The sequence below is a fragment of the Vespa mandarinia genome, chromosome 5, assembly GCF_050613455.1.
Source record: "Vespa mandarinia isolate Hongniang chromosome 5, ASM5061345v1, whole genome shotgun sequence".
NCBI classification, from domain to species: domain Eukaryota; kingdom Metazoa; phylum Arthropoda; class Insecta; order Hymenoptera; family Vespidae; genus Vespa; species Vespa mandarinia.
The window spans coordinates 3,352,501-3,372,500 of record NC_140814.1 but is presented as its reverse complement, the minus strand read 5'-3'; the positions used below and the strand labels follow the sequence as shown (position 1 = coordinate 3,372,500).

The 20,000-nt window shown below is 35.0% G+C and overlaps 1 protein-coding gene across 5 annotated transcripts in view; it reads left to right on the top strand.

Moving 5' to 3' along the window:
* LOC118441872 (uncharacterized) overlaps positions 1–20,000 on the top strand; it is a 52,231-nt gene that overhangs the window by 31,485 nt on the left and 746 nt on the right. For 3 of the 5 annotated variants that reach the window (XM_035866852.2, XM_035866851.2, XM_085657332.1), the window contains 10 exons: positions 1–5,269; positions 5,496–5,912; positions 15,420–15,574; positions 16,090–16,277; positions 16,548–16,650; positions 16,980–17,141; positions 18,079–18,311; positions 18,594–18,805; positions 18,956–19,161; positions 19,245–20,000. The exon at positions 1–5,269 is cut by the window's left edge and continues 603 nt beyond it; the exon at positions 19,245–20,000 is cut by the window's right edge and continues 746 nt beyond it. In XM_035866852.2, the coding sequence (XP_035722745.2) occupies positions 1–5,269; positions 5,496–5,912; positions 15,420–15,574; positions 16,090–16,277; positions 16,548–16,650; positions 16,980–17,141; positions 18,079–18,311; positions 18,594–18,805; positions 18,956–19,113 (6,897 nt within the window). In that variant the 3' untranslated portion in view covers positions 19,114–19,161; positions 19,245–20,000. The remainder of the gene's footprint in view (positions 5,270–5,495; positions 5,913–15,419; positions 15,575–16,089; positions 16,278–16,547; positions 16,651–16,979; positions 17,142–18,078; positions 18,312–18,593; positions 18,806–18,955; positions 19,162–19,244) is intronic. The other 2 variants (XM_085657330.1, XM_085657331.1) reach the window with 2 other exon arrangements.

Below are 20,000 nucleotides of genomic sequence, written 5' to 3'. Positions count from 1 at the left end.
GAAGAGGAGGAGGAAGAGGAAGAGGAAGAAGAAGAAGCCGTTTGCGAGGATTCCTTGTCTTCGTCATTCGAGAGCAGAGCTCAAATGATCTATCAAAGATCTCACGAGGATTCAGGTAGTTCATCTGGACGTTCTTCGGCTGACAGCAGTGACCTCGAGGAAGATTCTACCTCTCATAGATTTTCAAGAGTATTCGTCGTCAACGACGATTCTTTTACAAGCGACAACGACATCGAGGACAACGGTGAAGAGGACGATTCTGATTCGGCTAATGAGCAAGGTGGTGTAACCTTGAAACGTGTTACCGCATTGCCAGAGGAAGAATCTGTTATTTTGCAACACGTACGTTTGTTAAACGAGGATGGCGATTTTGAGGATATCAATGGGAATCAAAATGATAGGAACAGAATCGATGAGGTTGAAACTGAACGAAGGAGGGTCATTAATCCAAACGATAATTCTAATTCAGAGAGAAATAAGAGTAATCGAGATGGACGTCAGCGTGTAGATGTTGATAATGACGATAGAATACCATTGTTGGTTGATCATCGACTTATACCAGAAGAGATTTATCTCGCCGATGAGAGCGAATCATTAGGTAACAAAATAGAATTGAAATCGGTTAGAGTCTTTGATCCTGATAGCATCGATACAACCTCGAACGTTCCTCCGATCGAGGAAACTAATGATAATCACTCGTCGGATTCAGAAATGGTTTTTAATGTGAATCCTATTAGGAAGAGCGATAGATCGATCGGGATCGATCGTTTGTCGAAAATCGTTAATCCAAATGATAACGAGAAAAACTACGTGGAATGTGATTTATCTAATACGAGTGAAAACTGGGATTCCACGATAATACCAGACTCGTTGGAAATATCAAGAGAAGTTGCACAGGGATATAATAAGTTCTTAGAAATCTCAGATGAATTGAAAAAATTCAATTTGAACGACGACAAGAAGAAGAAGGAGGTGGATGTCGTATGTAGAAACTCGTCTTACGATAACAACGATTGTGAAACGCAAACGGATAAGCTTAACGTTTTATCGGAGTTATTGAACGACAGTACCTCAGATCGTAAGAGAGATAACAACGAATTGGTTCGTAACGTTATCGGCAATTCGTTTTTATCCTCGATGGAAAGTTCGACGGGTAACGAAACAACAACGACAGGAAGTGAGGAGGTGAGCAGCGATGAGCTTCACGAGTACGAGGTCACGCCGTTCTGTGATTTTAACGCGGCTACAACAACGATTTCCGCCGTTAATGAGGAATTGTTGTTGTTGAACCGTGTAAAAGTCGATAACACATTGAAAAGTATAAATGACAATGACGAGAATGACGACGAGAACGACAACGAGAACGACGACGAGAACGTCGAGGATGAGAACGAGGATGAGAACGAGGAGGTTAACAGCGAGAGCAAGGAAGAAGAATCGATCGACGATAAGTCTTTACGTAACACCAGTACGGAGAGTCTTGCTGGATGGAACAATTACTTGGAAAAAGGTCTTACGGTATCGGATAGGAACGAGGAAGAGTTGAGTAAGGTGTTGGAGGTGAGTAAAAAGTTAACGGAGAAGGAATTAAACGGTGAAAAGGACGTAGCAAAGAAATGGGCAGGCCGGGATGTAGGAGATGTTATATCAAGCAAAATTCAAGAGATCTTCATGAGCGCTGAACGTGCCGAACGTGGAACGGAGACTGCGCACGAGCATGGCTCGTATACGGTGAGAGGCGATAGTCCTGTTTCGAGCGAGGTAGTAGGAAGCAACATCGGAGGTGGTAGCTGCGACGGTGGTGGTAACGGTGGTGACGTTGACGGTGAGGACGACGGCGGCGGTAGTGGTGCCGAGGAAGGTGGTAGTGGTAAATGCGATGATAGTGATGGTGACTCGACGGAGGGGGTATCGACACGGTTTCGCTCAGTCGAGCGACGCCCGTCCACTCGAAAGGAGAATGGATTCCCTCCTGCCGCGTCGACTAAGGATTCAACAAGAGACGCAACTCGCTACTTTCCCTCCTCGACGATATCTTCGAACAACAATACCGGTTTCAACGACAACAACAACAGCAACAACGCTAAATATAGGAGCCTCGTGATGATTACCCAAGAAGCTTCGTATCAACCGGTGAGCGTGATCACGTCGGACACTACGACCTTGTTGCAGCCGGATGAAGTCCACACGGCTGGTCAGGGTCTGGCCGGGTATTTCCAGCTGGCGCTCGAAGCCGTAGCCGAACAGCCTCACCGTAAGACAGGTCAACCTCCAAGAAGACCCCTCATGGTTAAAAGATTGCCGACCAATGTGACGAATCATTCGGAAACAGAGGTAGACAGTGGCTTGAGCGTGGGTAGTGCCAGCGAGAGCGATGACGTATCGGTTAAGAATGCCAATAAGATAAATAATCGTTTGGAAGGTAGTAACGAGGAATCTCAGACGAAGGATCGACAGAATAATGATCATAAAGAAGGATTGCGAGCACGTGCATCTTCGCAATCGAGCGACGATAACTCGGCAACTGGTGGGGTTGTTATACTCGAAGAAGGATTAGCCGATGATGACTCCTGGGTCGAGGAAGTTTCTCACGACGAGGATGAACCTGGCGCTACGACAGCGACCGAGGAGAGTTCCGAGGACGAAGCTAATAATCTTGGTGATCGGGAAGAAGAATTACGAGGATATCACAGGCAAGCTATTGACTTTACCCTTCATACTATCGTCGAGGAATCGTGCGAGGAGAGCGAAGCCGAACCCAGTTTGGCTGCAGGTAGCCCATCGAAAAAACAACGGCCGCCGTCTGCCTCGGAATTGGAAAAATATTTTTTCTTTGGACTCGGTGGCGATGGAAACAATTCGAGTATGGGATCACGTGAGGTCGATAGTCTATCCGAGACATCGTCAATTTATTCCGAAGGTCTTGAATCTCTTGGACAAGACGAACCTACCAGTACTACATCAAACACCAGTACCACAACTGGCTGTCAAAGTCAAGAACGATTGAATTCCAGCGATGGATTTCTCAATTCTTCGAGATTAGAAAAGTACTTTCTATCGGAGTTTCTTGGATTTGATCAAGATAGACGTGACTCTGACGGATCGGTTGGTAGCGATTCCGAAGGTAGACCAAGTCCAGAGGCACAACGAAGGAAACGTCTTGTTCGTGCTAGAGGTACAGGCCGTTCGCACAGTTCTTCTCTCGATAATCTATTGGCCCTGACGCAGAGCTCGCAAAATTTGAGTTCCCAAAATTCTCTACAAGACCTTAGTCTCAATCAAGATCTTCAAGAAACTCAATCGGAAGGATCTTCGACCGAAACTGATGGGGCAGAGGATGGACAAACCGCGGTATTTGGTACGGATGGACAATTTGATACCGTCAAAAGGAAAAAGAAAAAGCCTAGAAATTTAGGCACGCAAAGTCCTCGTGTACCGGACGACAGAAACAAAACTCCAGAGCCTAACAGAGAAATGATATTGGTAGGAGAGGTGGTAGTGGAGGACGATACGGAGGCCGCGAATTCTGAAGATTCCGAGAGAGCAAAAACACCTCAGCCTGAATGTGCTTTGTCTTCATCCTCGTCGCCATCAATAATTCCAAACGCATCTACGACACCCTCTCCGCAAATTGTCGATTCATCGAGGAACCTTCTCTCGTCTTCTGCCGATTCTATCGCTTATAATCAAAGATCAAAACAACAATCGAGAGACTCCGGCTTCGTAGGTAGTTGCGACGATCTTTTGCAACATCAAAAAATACCAGATGACGTACAGGTTAATTCCGAAATTAATCAAGAGACGGGAAAAGATCGTACGAGAAAGGAAGGTAACGTAGGCGTACGTACGACGGACGATACTATTTCAAACGAAACCATTGTCGATAACGAAAAGAACAATTCGATAAAGATAGATCATCCTATAAATCACACGAGCATGCCGCACTTGCCAAATGCGTCTTTATCGCGTAAGGATAGCTTTAACAATTGGTCGAGCGACGAGGAAACGAATCTGATGATGTCGAAGATGCGACAATTTTTCAAAACCATGGTGGCAAACTCGAACGGCCAAGGACAAAACGTTGGAAATGCAAATTCTACCGGCGCCTCGCCAGCACCGAGTCCACGATTACCCGGTTATACGTCCAAGTCAAGGATTTGTCCGCAGAATCGTACTAAACCACCGCAATTGGTATACTTCGAGAACGAGTTGACCAGATTAATGAAAACTGTACCTGGTATACGAGACGAACAAGTTCGAGAGATAGTCGAATATTTAAGTTCTGAGGATACTTGGTCAGATTCTTATGACAGTTCGGATTATACAAGTTCTGATTTAGAAGGGGCTGCTGGTGGTCGTCGTTCGGCATTGCAAGAACAAATATCACAAAGTTGTCAACAGATCATAAGCAAGTTCGATACAACCTCCGGTGAAAATCTTTTGAACGAGAAAGATAATAAAGAGGATAAGAATGGTACTAACAATCTTCAGGGCCCATGCCTTGGTAGGGATACCGCATTCGTTTATCAAAAATTAGTCCAAAGTTTTACAAAAATGGCAGGTGATGGTGTTAGTTCCGATACAAATTCAACGCCCCACAGCAGTCCTCCTTTGATCGCAAAGGTGATGCATCACATAGGAAGTCGATTGGTAGCACTTATGCACGAGGTATCCGAAGGTGGTCCAGCCGTTCAACATCATTCGACTACAACATGGAGAAGATACTCGCAACATCATCGGACACCTTCGTCTGCCTCAACTACGGAAGACGATGACTCTACCTCGGATTCGACTAATCCAACGTCCTCGGCTCATCTCCAATTACCTAGATCAAAGTCTCACGATCCTTTGTTACTTATTAATAATCATCCTAATACGTCGACCGGTCAGGAGGGAGAAGAAAGGGAGGCTAGCGATTACGAGAGATTCTCATGGCGCGGTAGTTTCGAATCGGCATTAATGGCTGCTGATTCGAGGACAAAACTAAGCCTATTGGCTTGCAGCGGGGACGTTAGTGGAGTTGGGGCCAGTGCTAGTGCTAGTGCTTTGGCAATGGCAGCTAAAAGACGCAGTGCCGGTGATTTATTGTTCAATCCTAGGAGCTTGTCGAGAGAGCAATTGGATAGAGTAAGAAGTTGCGGTTCCATTGGTGGTGGTAGCGGTGGTGGAGGTATAGGAGGTGGAGGATGTGGAGGATCTATCGAGGAAAGGATTTGGAGTAATAGAAGAAGATCTTCCGTTCCGGACGCTAACACTAGAGGAGAGTCTGGTGAGACTAATTCTTTTTTTTTTTCTTTCTTTCTTTCTTTCTTTCTTTCTTTCTTTCTTTTTTTTTCACACTCTCCTCCATACAAGTTCCCAAGAGAAAGAAAGAGAGAGAGAGAGAGAGAGGATGAAACAAATAATTACTTAATAATATTTTATATAAAAAGAAGTCTTATTTCTATAATCTTTCAACGACGACGACGACGACGACATGTTATTATATATGATAGGTGCGTCAGCAGGTGACGAGGACACAGAGGATGAACTGGAATACGGTGCCGGCGAATCGTCACGTGCTACGACACTTCCTCGTGGTATTCAATCGGCATTGAGCGCGGCAACGAATTCTCTTCCACGTTTACCGGCTTCGACAACTACGACTGGCCTTACGACAACGTCAACGACCTCATCGCAAATGCACAAAGCTCACAGCGTTTATCATTTTCTACCGCAACATAGCGGCGTTAAATCGGCCAGATATCGACCGCCCGGTTTTGCCAGGAACAGCAACGTAACAGCGGGAACAATTGGTGGCCCGAAACGTGCGGTCAGTGCACCGGGTTTACAGGTTTCGGGTTCGCAAAGTTCTGCGGCTAAACGCGACAATTCTAGAACTAGAAGGCAACAGGCTATATCTCTGACACCGGGTAAGTTATTAAAGAACTTTTTCATTATCATTATTATTACTATTTCTTTTTTTTTTCTTCTTCTTTTTTTTATTCTACACGATACAACAAACATCTCGATATTTGTTAACTCGGGGCGTTCATCTCATTGATAAAAAGAGAAAGAAAAAAATATTTCCTTTCGAAAATGAACGGCGTACTTGTTTCCTTTTTTTTTTCTTTTTTTTTTTTCGAAAGTTCGAAATCTTTCAAGAGACGTAGATATATATAAAAAAAAAGAGAGATAGAGAGAGAGAGAGAGAGAGAAAGGAGGTATATGCATATGCATATTAAGTTCTAAAAGTGCCAGTCGTTTGAAAACGTAACAGGTGTAGCACACGTTGCAACCATATCAACTTTCTTTCTCTTTCTCTCTCTTTCTCTCGCGAGTACTCTTCTATCTTTGTCTTTACCCTCTCTCGTCCAACGACCTAACGACAATCGATAATCCAACATGAGGTCGTGCCCCGCGTATGCGTACTGATCGACTTTTCTAAACGCTTCTTGTTCACGTTACGCCACGTGAGATGTAACAACCATCGAATACGTTCATTATTACGATCGAATGCATTCACATTTATTCTGCTTCGTCGTAATTTCGGATTGAAAGGGAAAATGAACGAGAAGAAAAAAAAAAAAAAAATAGAAAAAGAGAAAGAAATTGATAAAAAATTTTCAATAACGTAGAAACGTAGGGTAAAATTTTATTGGGGAAAAAAGAGAGAAAAGGAAAAAGAAAAAGAAAAAGGAAGAGAAAACAAAAACAAAAACAAAAACAAAAAAAAGAATTGAAGAAGTAGGGAAAAAAATTTCTCTCGATTCGATATTTAATATTCGATATAATATATTTCGGATAAAAGTAATGAAAGAGAGAGAGAGAGAGAGAGAGAGAGAGAGAGAGAGAGAGAAAGAGAAAGAAAAATTACTATTAATATTTAGAGAGGGAGAATGTATTGCAAAAGGAAAAAGAAAAGGAAAAAAAGGAAGAAAAGAAAAAAAAAAAGCAAAATAAAGGAGAAAGAAATAAGAAAGTGTTTCGCAGCATCTCTCTTTCGCTCTTTATCTATCTCTCTCTCTCTCTCTCTCTCTCTCTCTCTCTCTCTCTCTAATAATCTTATAGCAATCGGAACGATCGTAGAATTGCAGTTCGTATTAAAAGCGCGATATTAAAATTGTTCGTAGATACGTTCCGATCTAACGATAATCATATAATAATATCTCAAAACGATACATTGGAGGTCTTGACTATTGAAGTGTTTTCCAGATAGAGATATAGAGATAGAGATAGAGATAGAGATAAAAAGAGAGAGAGAGAGAGAGAGAGAGACAGAGATAGAAAAAGAGAAAAAGAAAGAGAGAGAAAGGGGGAGCGAGAGAGAAAGAGAGAGAAATGGAGAGAGGTATGATCGATCAACGAGGAAATCGATGATCTCTGGATATTGAAATACTATTAACGGCGTAGATTTGATAATAACGTTGACGAAACGCGTGTCGTCAAATTTAATGGCAACGTTTTACGTTGTTTTTTCTTCCCCTTTTTTCTTCTTTTTTTTTCGCTTTTTTGTTTCATTTGTTTTCCCCTTTTTTTTCGTTCTTTTCTTTTTCTTTTTCACAGACAGCAACCTCCGCCAGCTGTCCGCACTACCTATACTTCTTTCTATGTTCCATTTTTCTTTTCTGTTCTTTTTTTATTTATTTATTTTTTTTTCTTTCTATTTTTTTTTTATACATCTCTCTTTATACCTCATAAATTAATCTCACGTAATTAAAATTCAACCCTTTTTTTCCCCCCTTTTTTTTCGTCCCGTTTTGTTTTCATTTACGTATGAAAGTAAGTAATAAAAAGGTTTGCGTGTCAAAGATAACGCGTCGTCGTTCTAACTCTTGGTAATAATTGAATTTACTCATGGCCTCGCTCTCCCTCTCTTTCTCTCTCTCTCTCTCTCTCTCTCTCTTTCTCTCTTTCTCTGTACCGATGAAATTATCTTGCCACTCCCGTCGTTGGTCGCTGCTTCGACAGATCAATAACCGAGAAAACTGACGTAACTCGTAGAACTCCCATATAAAATTTAATGGTAGATGTCCTGCAAAGAAAATAGAATAAAAAGAAAAATCGAATAAGAAAACAAACAAAAAAGAAAAGAAATCATCTTGAAATGAGATTTCATGTTTCAAGATTTCGTTCGTTCGTTCTTTCGTTCGTTTCTTTCTTTCTTTTTCTTTTTTCTTTTTTTTTTTTGTTTTTTTTCAAGTATATTTGAACTTATGTCGTTTGTGAACTTACTTGATCTAAGAAACGTCTCGTATCCGATTATAATAATTACGTAAATTACGAATAGATCGATTACATGATACAGATGCACAAATATATTAATGATCTAGCGTAAAATTTCGTATATATATATATATATATATATATATATATATATATATTTTTATAGGTAAGGTATAAATCTTCTTTCGATTTTTAGATTCGTTTATTTGAAATCTTAGATGAATGCACGACAAAATTTTATAAACCCTTCAACAAAGAAAGTAAATCAAAAATTTTCCGATGAACGAGTACGTTTCATTTTTCGTCGCAATGTCGAGCGCAATTCACGTTGATAATAATCAGAAATCTTATCCATCATCATCTCAGTCGATGTTCCGTTCATAATTGTAGGATTGGATTCCATTATTTTTCGCATTAGTGTTTTATCCACTTTTTTTCATTCTTTTCTTTTGTTCTTTTTTCTTTTATTATCCTCGAATGAGAAGATACGTCTTCTTGTAATAATAAACAGGAAACGTTTAAATCCAAGCAATTTTATACCGAATGGATCAATAAAATTAAAAAAAAAAAAAAAAAGGTGGATTTGTTGTTAACAATTTAAAAATGAAAAGAAAAAAAGAAAGAAAGAAAAAATTGACACAAAAAGTCCTCGAAAAAGTGTATAATTGATTTTTTTTTAGAAATATTTATAAACTTTTGTATCACTTTGTATATCTTTTATTTATTTGCTTATTTCTTTCTTACTTTCTGTCTTTCTTTTTTTTTTTTTTTTCCTTTATGTAAAACTAAATATTTCAATTTTTCCAAGACGAATAGTCGTTTAAATTAATGAATCTTTTCTTTTTTTTTAAATTGCCATATTACAAGCCCAACACCATGTGCGCATGTAAGTGTATAATTGATTTTTAAAGATTTACTTACTCAGAAACTCTTGAATCAGCGATCTTTTATTTGTTTCTTTCTTTATTTATTTATTTTGCTTTTTTTCTTTACGCAATAAAAAAATATTTCAATTACAATGTTGCAAGATAGATCATAAAATAAAAAGGAAAATTTGCAAAGCGTAAAATAATTGAAAAGTCGAACACGGTTGAATATTTTTAGCCGTAACAAAGTGGTTAAATAAATCTTTGTTGAAAAAACGATTTTCTCTCTACGCCGTATTCTCTCTCTCTCTCTCTCTCTCTCTCTTTCTCTCTCTCTCTCTCTCTCTCTCTCTCTCTCTTTCTCTCTCTCTCTCTCTTTCTTTTTCTATGCTCTAATAGTTCGCCAGGACAATGTTGTGACAAAGAGAACACAATGAGAATTTCACTTTAATTCGCTAAAGAAATAGAAGAAGAAGGATGAGAAGGTGGGTTGTGGGATAGGTGGGGGTTTGAGGTGGCAGGATGAGGAAAAGAAAAAGGCGGCATCCGTTTTGAGGTGTTCATGCGACATGACACGTTCTTCGACTATTTCTCGCGCTCTTTTCGTAACGAGGAAGAGAAACTTAAATATCCTAATAACATAATACCCGTTGCAAATATCTAAAAACATTTTCGACGAGTTGTATTCATCGTCATTCTTAAGGATTTAACCGGGTTACCTGAATAACTCGTTGTACCGCAAATGTCCTCCTCAATAATTTTCGCTGAGTATTCATATTTTCGATCATCTACCTTCAATTCTAAATTGAAATGAATAATGATCGATGAAAAAAAAAATTGTACAGTAGTAATACAGTAGTATTTGGAGATACTTTTTTTTATTTTTTAATCGTCTTATTGAGAACAATTTTTATTTCGTGCTTCGCATTTAGAAAAATACAATATACGCTCAATATTTGTGATATAAAATAATATAATACGATATAGTTTATAGTAAGATTATTATAAACTATACCAAATTTCATTTATATAAATCTACTGTAACAAGTTGTATCGTTATTATGTTATTTTGTTATTCTAAGAAATTTTAACGATAACATAGTATATACCGTATAATGATTAATCATAAATTAAAAGAAAAAAAATGTAATAACATTGGCAACGATATAGGAATTAATTTTTAACTAACGCGATAGGTTTAGTTGGCAAAAGAAAAAAAGAAAAAAGATAAAGGGACGTGCAAAAAAAAAAAGATAAAAGAGGAATAACAACGATCAACAAATAGAAAAAAAAAAAAAGACAAGGAAGAAAGAAAAACGAAAAAGGTTTGTCGGTGTTTAAAAGAAAAAAAAAAGGAAGGGAAGGGAAGGGAAGGAAGGAAGGAAGGAAGGAAGGAAGTATAAGATACATCCGTTACCAGTGGTCTTCGATATCCCCCGGTTTTTCGAGTGGTATTGAATTTTAAAAACGTGTCGTAACTTAAAAGTAACATTAGCGCGTAGCTAACATATTCTCGTGCGCAATATCAGACATCGGACGACGTTTGAACAGAACGTAAGCGTAACAGGTATATATATATATATACTATACTTATATTTTCCGTGGCAAACACGTTATATCGTATTTGTACGTCGTCTATATGGTACCGTATCGTTAATAATACCATACGCGTACATATTATGCTTTGATAATAATCTCTTTCAAATATTCCTATTTGTCCTTATCACGTATAACGACTGTATATTTTTCAATTTCAATTTTTTCCTTTTCTTTTCTTATTTATTTTCGTTCGACATATTTTCATGGTCGGTACGTATTCGTAACGACGAACACATGTGGATAATTAAATAATAAATCTCTGAAAATATTTTCAAAGGAAATGAAAAATATTAAAAAAAAAAAAAAAAAAAACAAATTTATATAGACTCAGGATATGTCATAGATAAGAGGTAACAGAAATGATTTTGTTACATTTAGAGATCAATAATAATTATTTATAGATTTTTCTTTTTTCAATTTTTACACACATTATTATTTGATATAGTTTCAAGGTAAAAAAAAAAAAAAAAAAAAAAGAAAACATAAAAAAATCCGCAACGTCACAGAATTGATTTCATTTAATTCACAGATTAATCATATATTATACGTTTTTTTTTCTCTTGAATTTTTTAATTTTTACTCATGCAATATTACATTTCAAAGGTATATTCGTACATGCGATACGTAATAATTAAATAATGAATCTCGAAAATATTACGAAAAAAGAAAAAAAAAAAAAAAAAAAAGAAAGAAAAAGAAAAAGAAAAAATAAGAAAAAAGAAGAAGAAATAACTTCAATAGATCTCACAAGATAAATATACAAATACAATAACGTCATATATAAATACGATGATTTGATTAAATTCAAAGATCAATGAAATTCATAATTCAAAGTAAACTCTCATTAAGACTTTAAATTCCTTTAACAAACGGTAAAAGTGAAACCTTTCTACGCGTTACCATTTTTCTACGAGTCTACCAAGCGAGATAGAAGCCTCGAAAGCGAGTAATTTAATTATACAACGATAATCGTACACACACGACGATCTATCGCAAGAGGGAAAGGTTAATTAGAATGAGATAGATTAAGCGGATAACAAATTTAACGAAAAAAAAAAAAAAAAAAAAAGCGAAAGAAAACAAAAGGAAGAAAAAAAAGAATGAAATGAAAGAACTGTCACCTGCGTTCGTTCGTTATTTTATTAAAAATCTTGTCGTAAGAAGAGAACACGTAATTATGGAATGCTAACAACAAACTAATTTTTTTTTTCTATTCTCTTAAGGATTTCACTCTTGTGTTCCATTCCAAGTAATGGAAAATGATGCTCGATCGCCAATTAAGCGAAACTTTGTGAAACTTTCGCCTTATACTTGTATATATACATACATATGTATACGTATATATATATATATATATATATATATATATATATATATATATAGGTATATATAACTTGTTGCCGTACATGCTATGCATGTATGTATCTATGTATTTAAAGATATTTCTGTGCATAAGTACTATACATATAACTTACTAGATAAATACATACATATATATACATATATAGATATATATATATATATATATATGTATATATATAATTCTACTCTGATACCTCGAAAGTATTACTAGAATTCAACTAAACCGAAATATTTCGAATATTTTGTATGATCTACGATCAATGATCTAAACGAAATAACTTTAAAAAAAGGAAAAGAAAAGAGGGAATTAACTTCGACGAACGTTAAAGTTGTCTATTTATATTTTTGACGAGCGAAACATAAAGGAAAAGAAACGTACTTGAATAACTTATTTTTCGTGACAAATGAAACGAACAAAAAAAAAAAAAAGAAAAAAAAAGAAAAAAGAGGAAAAAAAATAGAAAACCAAACGCGTGTTATTTTCTTTATTTGAATATTCTAATCTCTAAAATATATATATATATATATATAATATATAGATATAGTAGAGCGACTTATTAGATGGATCACTTACGATGCATAGAATTGAAAGTGATGCATGTTAATAAACACAGAATAATAATAATATTAATAATAATAATAATAATAATAATAATAATAATAATAATAATAATAATCACGAATCCCCTGTCGTCTTTATGTAAATGACGAAAGGCAACTTTCTCACCGAAAGTACTAGATGCGCTGCGTTGAGAGTTCACCTTGACACGGATTCTCAGCGAACAACGACGTTCATAGAAATTGCAGTCTCGTATCTGCAAGTGCTCTTACGAAGATTATAAAAGTTAAAGATTTTTCTAGTTAGGTTTATCTATATCGTCGCACCTATTACGACGAGTTCATATAATTTAATGATGAATTAATTGATTGAACAAGTTAAACGTCACGCTTTAAATGTTGCTTAGTCGTATAAAAAAAGAAAATGGCCATGACTAAAAAGTGATTTTAAAAATCGAATTAATTTAAACGTGATTTTTTTCATGACACTTTTAAGGCTTCTCGTTTAAGATTCTCTTTGAGTTTTGAAATCTGAGAGAGAGAAAAAAGAAAGAGGGAGAGAGAGAGAGAGAATAATTAAAAAAAAAAGAAAAGAAAACAACAAATCAGTCTGAAACGTAGGGAAGAAAAAGTATAATTGATTTGTAAAGACTATAATTAAAAGACACTTGTCGTTCTCGTCCTATAACCAATCTCGATGTACTCATCGATTATGATAGTAATTGTAAAGACCGGTTTTTCTTAACGCCTCGTAAGATATTATTCAATGATTTGCAATCTTTTTTCAACATATTCGATATATATATATATATATATATATATATATATATGTGTGTGTACATGTAAATTTTATTATAGTAATTATTCCCATGGAAAAATGGATAAACTCCGAAGAAGATGATCATCGTATTTTATGGCCTTGAACACGGAAGTTAACAGATTGTTCATGGCAATGAAAGAAATAAATAGAGATAGAGATAGAGATAGAGAGAGAGAGGGAGAAAGAGAGAGAGAGAGAAAGAGAGAGAGAAATAGAAAAAGAGAGAAAAGGCAGGAAATGAAAATCAGCGTTATCGTTTCTCTCGTTCCGTCTGGTAGATTATAAGAAACAACCATCGGACCAAACGAGAGCTCGTTAGTACCACGAACAGTTCGTTCTCTTGACTAAACCATAATACCGAGAGTGCGTTTACGTGTCCCTATAAGTGCAATTATTATACATTTTCACTTTATTAGAATCTCGTCGTTGTTTAGATTGGAATAATCATTTATTGGTGATATTTAAGGATCTTGTGAGAGAAATTTTTCACATTAATAATTGTGACTAAACGTTTAACGTTTAACGATCGACCTTGATCTTGATATTTATTTGGAACGAAATTTTTAGAGCAAGAGAGAAAAATATTGTCGATTTTTTTTTTGTTTTGTTTTGCAAAGAAATTAAAAATTAATCGATTCGACGATATACATCTAAGATTCTCTTGTTGAGAATCAATTTTCATAAAGTAGAAAAAGTGTTTTCCATTTGGAACCTGTGCAAATTTTCGGTACTAATTTTCGTATTGGTGTTTGTTTTTTTTTTTCTTTTTTCCAAATATACTCATTCAATTCTTTCGTTTCTTAAAATTCTATCGTTATTATTCTTTTCTCTTTTTCTTTTTTTTTTCTTTTTTACATTACATACAGAAAAATTTTTTCCAAAAAAAAAGAATTTCGTATTTCGAAAGGAAAGTGTTTTATTACGGATTAGTAAGTGTAATAACCTTTAAAGTGTGTGAAATTTTTCGAATCGATCTTTATTTCGATTTCTTTTCGAAAACAGTTCTTGAGAAAAAGAGAGAGAGAGAGAGAGAGAGAGAGAAAGAGAGAGAGAGAGAGAAAGGAGAATAAGAGAAAATTATTTGCTTAGCTAAATAAATTATTATAAAGAAATTGAAAGTACACGGTAAGAAGAAATATGTCAAAAATATCTCGTTACACAACTTTCAAAACCGAAAAGTATTCATCCAATGGCATACGACGAATTACTACAAGCCGTTTATTGAATTGTTGTTATTTTTGTTGTATCCCATCGTATCCCTTTAACTCCACAACTTTCTCAACTTCTTCGTCATCCTCGAAGAATAATGAAGTTACCTCTTCGTTTACAACGAAATCCAAGCAAATGCTAAAAAACGATGAAGATACAGAATATTCGGAGGATTTTCTAATGCATGAGAAAAAATCTCTTAGAAGACGAAATTATCTTTTTAACGATGAACCGTCAAAAGAGACCAAATTGATATATCATTCTCATAGTCTCGATCTTGATCCCAAGGGAAATGTTTTTTATCATAATCAAAGAGAAAGAAAATTATCGGAAAATGATAGATCATCTTATTCCGATACCGAGCCAATATTAAATGATTCAACATCGATTATATTGAAAAAGGATAGAAAGAACGTTACCTTTTTATCGGACGACAATAATATCGGAATATTTGATAATAATTCGAAGGATCACTTTGAATTGCTTCAAGAGGATATCCAATCGAGTTAGTTTTCTTTTTCTTTTTCTTCTTCAAACGATTATTATTAAATTAATAATAACTAAAGTCTGTTTCAGAGTTTTAATTTTGTTTGTTTTTGTTTTTTCTTTTTCCTTTTTTTTTTCTTTTTTTTTTTTTTTTGTTATTATTTTTACGATGACGTATTTACGTGAACGACATAGAATAAACGTGTTTTATTAACAACGTTCGATTGCGTCATTTAATAAGAGATAAAAAGAAAAGAGAAGAGAAAAAAAAGAAAAAAGAAAAAGAGGAAATATATATCCATATATTTTTATAGACGATGGAAGTAGCCTATCAGAGGCGTGCAGTACGCCAATCATCGGGGCTGGTTCGCGTGCTGCTTCTAGTCACACGGTCATGGATATGGACGATATGGATCCTGGATTGCATTCTGGACATCTCGCTACTCGTGCCTCTTTGTCCAGCCTTGGAGTAAGTATTACACGTCATCATCCTGTATGTGCGTCTCTTCCACGCCTATAAAACTCGAATGCGAAACGCGAGTGAAAGTTCATGCCGAACGATTTGCGTAGAGAACGAGTAACGAACTCGAATAATTCCTTTCCAAGTTTTTCTCACCTTTATCATTTCGATGGATATTAAACGAGAGAGAGAGAGAGAGAGAGAGAGAGAGAGAGAGAGAGAGAGAGAGAGAAAGAAAAGGAAAAGAAAAAAATATATATATGTATATATATATATATATATATATATATATATATATATATAAAATAAAAATTAAAAAGATAAAAATAAAAAGCATAAAATGTACTCACTTGTCGGATTGTCATAGCCAAAAAAAAGATATATATATATATATATATATATATATATATATATATTTATATTTATATAATAGTTATTAATTTATTTATTAAATTAAAAGGAAAAAATATATTATTTATAGAATCAATTAGGATATATCATTGACCTAATCCGATATATTTTAGGCACGCTCGGATTCAATGGCATCGGTTTACAGTGGTGCTGGTGAAGGAAGGTGCTGTAGATCGGTAGTCGTTACCGGCGAAGTCGAATTTGCATTGCAGTACGATTACAAGCACCTAACGTTCGAGGTGCACGTTACTAAATGCAAGAATCTCGCTCCAGTCGACGTCAAACGAAAGCGATCCGATCCGTAAGTTCTCAAAAAAAAAAACGGGGAGAAAAAAAGAAAAAAAAAAGAGAAATAAAAAAATAAAAATAAAAAATAATATAAAACGGAATAAACAAAAGGAAAAAACAAAGAAGATGACCTCTTATAAAGTAAAAGGGGGAAAAAAAATGAATGGGAAATAAATACAATTACAATTTTTTGACTCGTTCCCTTCTCGTCGTTTCATTTATTTATTTATTTATTTATTTTTTTTTTTTTTTTCTTTTTTTTTTTGTCTTTTTTCTAAAACAGATACGTGAAGGTCTATCTCCTGCCGGACAAATCTAAAAGCGGCAAACGCAAGACGAAGGTGAAGAAGCACACGTTAAATCCGGAATTCAATGAGACTTTGAAGGTGAGGTACAAAAAGGAAAAGGAAAAGAAAGAGAAACAAGGAAAAAAACACGCCCACGCACACACACACACACACACACACACATAGAAAAAAAGACTTGACCGTAGACTCAATCGTGAGCTCCGCTCTCTTTCTTTCTCTCTTTCTCTCTTTCTATCTTTCGATATTAAAGCTCGATCGTGACGATCGAAAGAAAAAAAAAACAAAACAAAAAAAAAACAAAAAAAAAGAAAGAAAACAAAAAGAAACACCTGCTCGTTAGCGTGTATCGTGTCCTGCATGAGAATTAGATTTTTTTTTCGATGGTTCGCCAAAACGTGGCGTTTCAGTTTCACATGAGCCTGAGCGGTTTGGAGACGAGGACATTATGGCTGACAGTATGGCACTCGGACATGTTCGGACGAAATGATTTTCTCGGAGAGGTGCGAATGCCATTGGAGAATAAAATTTTTGATGACCCGACACCAAGATGGTATCCACTTCAGGAAAGAGTAAGTTTTATCATATAATCGTTCAATTACTATCCTATATACTTACGTTTATAACAGTTTTCTTGGATCTAACTGCGTTCAATGGTTATAACGCAATTCGCAAGTACCGACAGTAAGTGCTATTACGTGTCGAGATCCATAGATCCGATATATAAATAATAATCTATCGTTGTTATTTTGTTCAGTAGATCGTTGTGTTTGAACTTGAACATTATTATTCAAGGAAAATCTATATATATATATATATATATATATATATATATATATATATATATATATATATATATGTATTTATACATACATACATATATATATATGTGTGTATATATGTTTTTATTTATATATATGTATATACATGTTTTTGTTTATATATATGTATATATATTCACCTTTCGAAATGCGTTAGTTCTTTGAAAACCACGTTTGCACGTTGTATGCAATTATAATGCGAGCATATCTCGAGCATGACGACGATTTTTCCACTGTACTACGACTGATAAAATTGCACCGTTATTATGCGCTTCTCTTGTGCAACGCTAAAAAAAAAAATTCTTTTTTGGATGCTTCTGCTTCTGATTCTTCTGTTTTTTTTTTCTTTATCTCTTCTTCTTCTTCCTTTCGCTCTGTTTATCCGGAAGAAAGAAAAGATAAATATATATATATATATATATATATATATATATATATATATATATATATATATATAATCTTTAAATGTGTAAATTTAAAACGAGAATAAAACAAAAAAAGTGCAGATTATTTGTATCGTGTGTACATGATGCGTACGTTAATCAAAAAAAAAAAGAAAAAGAAAAGAAAAGAATGGAAGAGAAGAGAAAAGGAAGAAAAAGAAGAAGAAAAAGAAGAAGAAGAAGAAAAAGAAAAGAAAATCAAATAAATTTACCGTTAATCAACGGTTAATATATTATCTGTATAGACAGAACCATTCGACGATCCAATCGCTTACAAAGGTGAAGTAATCGTCGGCTTGAAGTTCGTACCACCTGATCCCGCACAACAACAGGAACGTGAGCTGGGCTCCGATCACAAGGGTGCTTCGAAATCGAGAAAGAATTGGAGTCGTGGTGCTTTGCACGTTCTTGTTAAAGAGGCCAGAAATTTGCAAACGAGAGCTAAGAATTCAGGGACCTGTGATCCATTTTGCAAAAGGTAATATTATCGTGTTTTCTTTTCATTTTATTTCTTCTTTTATTTTTATTTTTTCTTTTTTTTTATTTTATTTTATCTACCTGTTTCCTTCATTTCAATTCGTATTCTAATAAATCAACGACTTTGTTGATATTACTAAAGGTCACCTTTGAAGTGACAAAAAAAAAAAATAAAACAAAACAAAAATGTACACATACACACACACACGCACGCGCATACATACACACATACACACACACACACACACACATATCATATAAATATTTTGATTCGTCTTCTTAGTTACCTGCTACCAGACAAAGGTCGATCGGGTAAACAAAAAACTGGTGTAGTTCGTCGTTCAGGTGGTTCACCAGTTTGGGGTCATACATTTGTCTACAAGGATGTAAGTTTGCAAGAATTAGCCGAGCGTGGACTCGAATTAACTGTGTGGGATCATGATCGTATCGCCAGCAATGAATTTTTAGGAGGCGTACGTTTCAACCTTGGTACAGGTACGTTACACACGCATACATATTGTCAATATTTATTCGACGAGTTTGTATATAGAAAAAAAAATATATAATAATAACAAAATAACAAAATAAATGAATAAATAAATAAACAAATAAATAATTCGATTAATAATATTTTCAATTACGTAGGAAAGCATTACGGGAAGGCGGTAGATTGGATGGACGCTACCGGACGTGAATTGTCTCTTTGGCAAAGTATGCTCGAGAGGCCTAACTTTTGGGTAGAAGGTGCTGTTACCTTGAGGCCAAATCTACATAATCACGGGAAATCTAATAACGGCTCTTAAAAGCCAATTTCATCATCGAAACAATTAGAATATCGAAGTTATATCTATGTATGTATTAGACGTGCTCACGCGAAATCAATTCGTTTAACATATTCGATTTAATCATGGACTAATTACAAATTTCTTCTTAGTTTTAGCTAATCAGTCAGTGTAAATAGATTAAGCGAGATTAATCGGTCTCGTTCTCGATGATAGATAATCAGTGCCTTTCGGAAAAATGAAGAGAGAAAAAAAAAAAAGAAAAAAGAAAAAAGAACAAAAAAATACGGAAAAAAAGAATCCTACGTTTCCCCTCCTCCTTCTTGGAAAAAAAAAGGAAAAAGAAAAAAGGAAAAAAAGAAGCAATGAAAAAAAGGAAAGATAGACGCTTATACACACCTAATCACGTTCTCTCCAGTTGCGAAAAGTTTCAAGAAGAGGAAAAAGAAAAAAGAAGAACGACAATACAATAGCAATAATAACAACAATCACAAAACACAACAAATAATAATAAAAGAAGAAAGGAAAAAAGAGAAAGAAAAAATAATCAGAAAATAAAAAAATAATACTAAACCGAATTCTCCTTTTTTTTTCTCTTTTTTCGCTTGGTGGAGGCAGGAGGGGAAAGGAGGAGAAGGAGGAGAAGGAGGAGGAGGAGGAAGAGGAGGAGGAGGAGGTGGGTTCTTTTATTATCATATGCAAGAGAAAATTAAATTGGATCGAATCGTTGTACTCTTTCTCGTCGTCTAATGTTTATTCGTGCGAATGGAAGGACGACTGAAAAAAAAAAGAAAAAAAAAAAAGGAAAAAAAAGGAAGAAAATAAAAAAAGAAAACAAAAGGAAGAAAAACACGATCGAACGAACGACATAGTAAAAAAAAAAAATTAGTAATACGTATGTAATATAA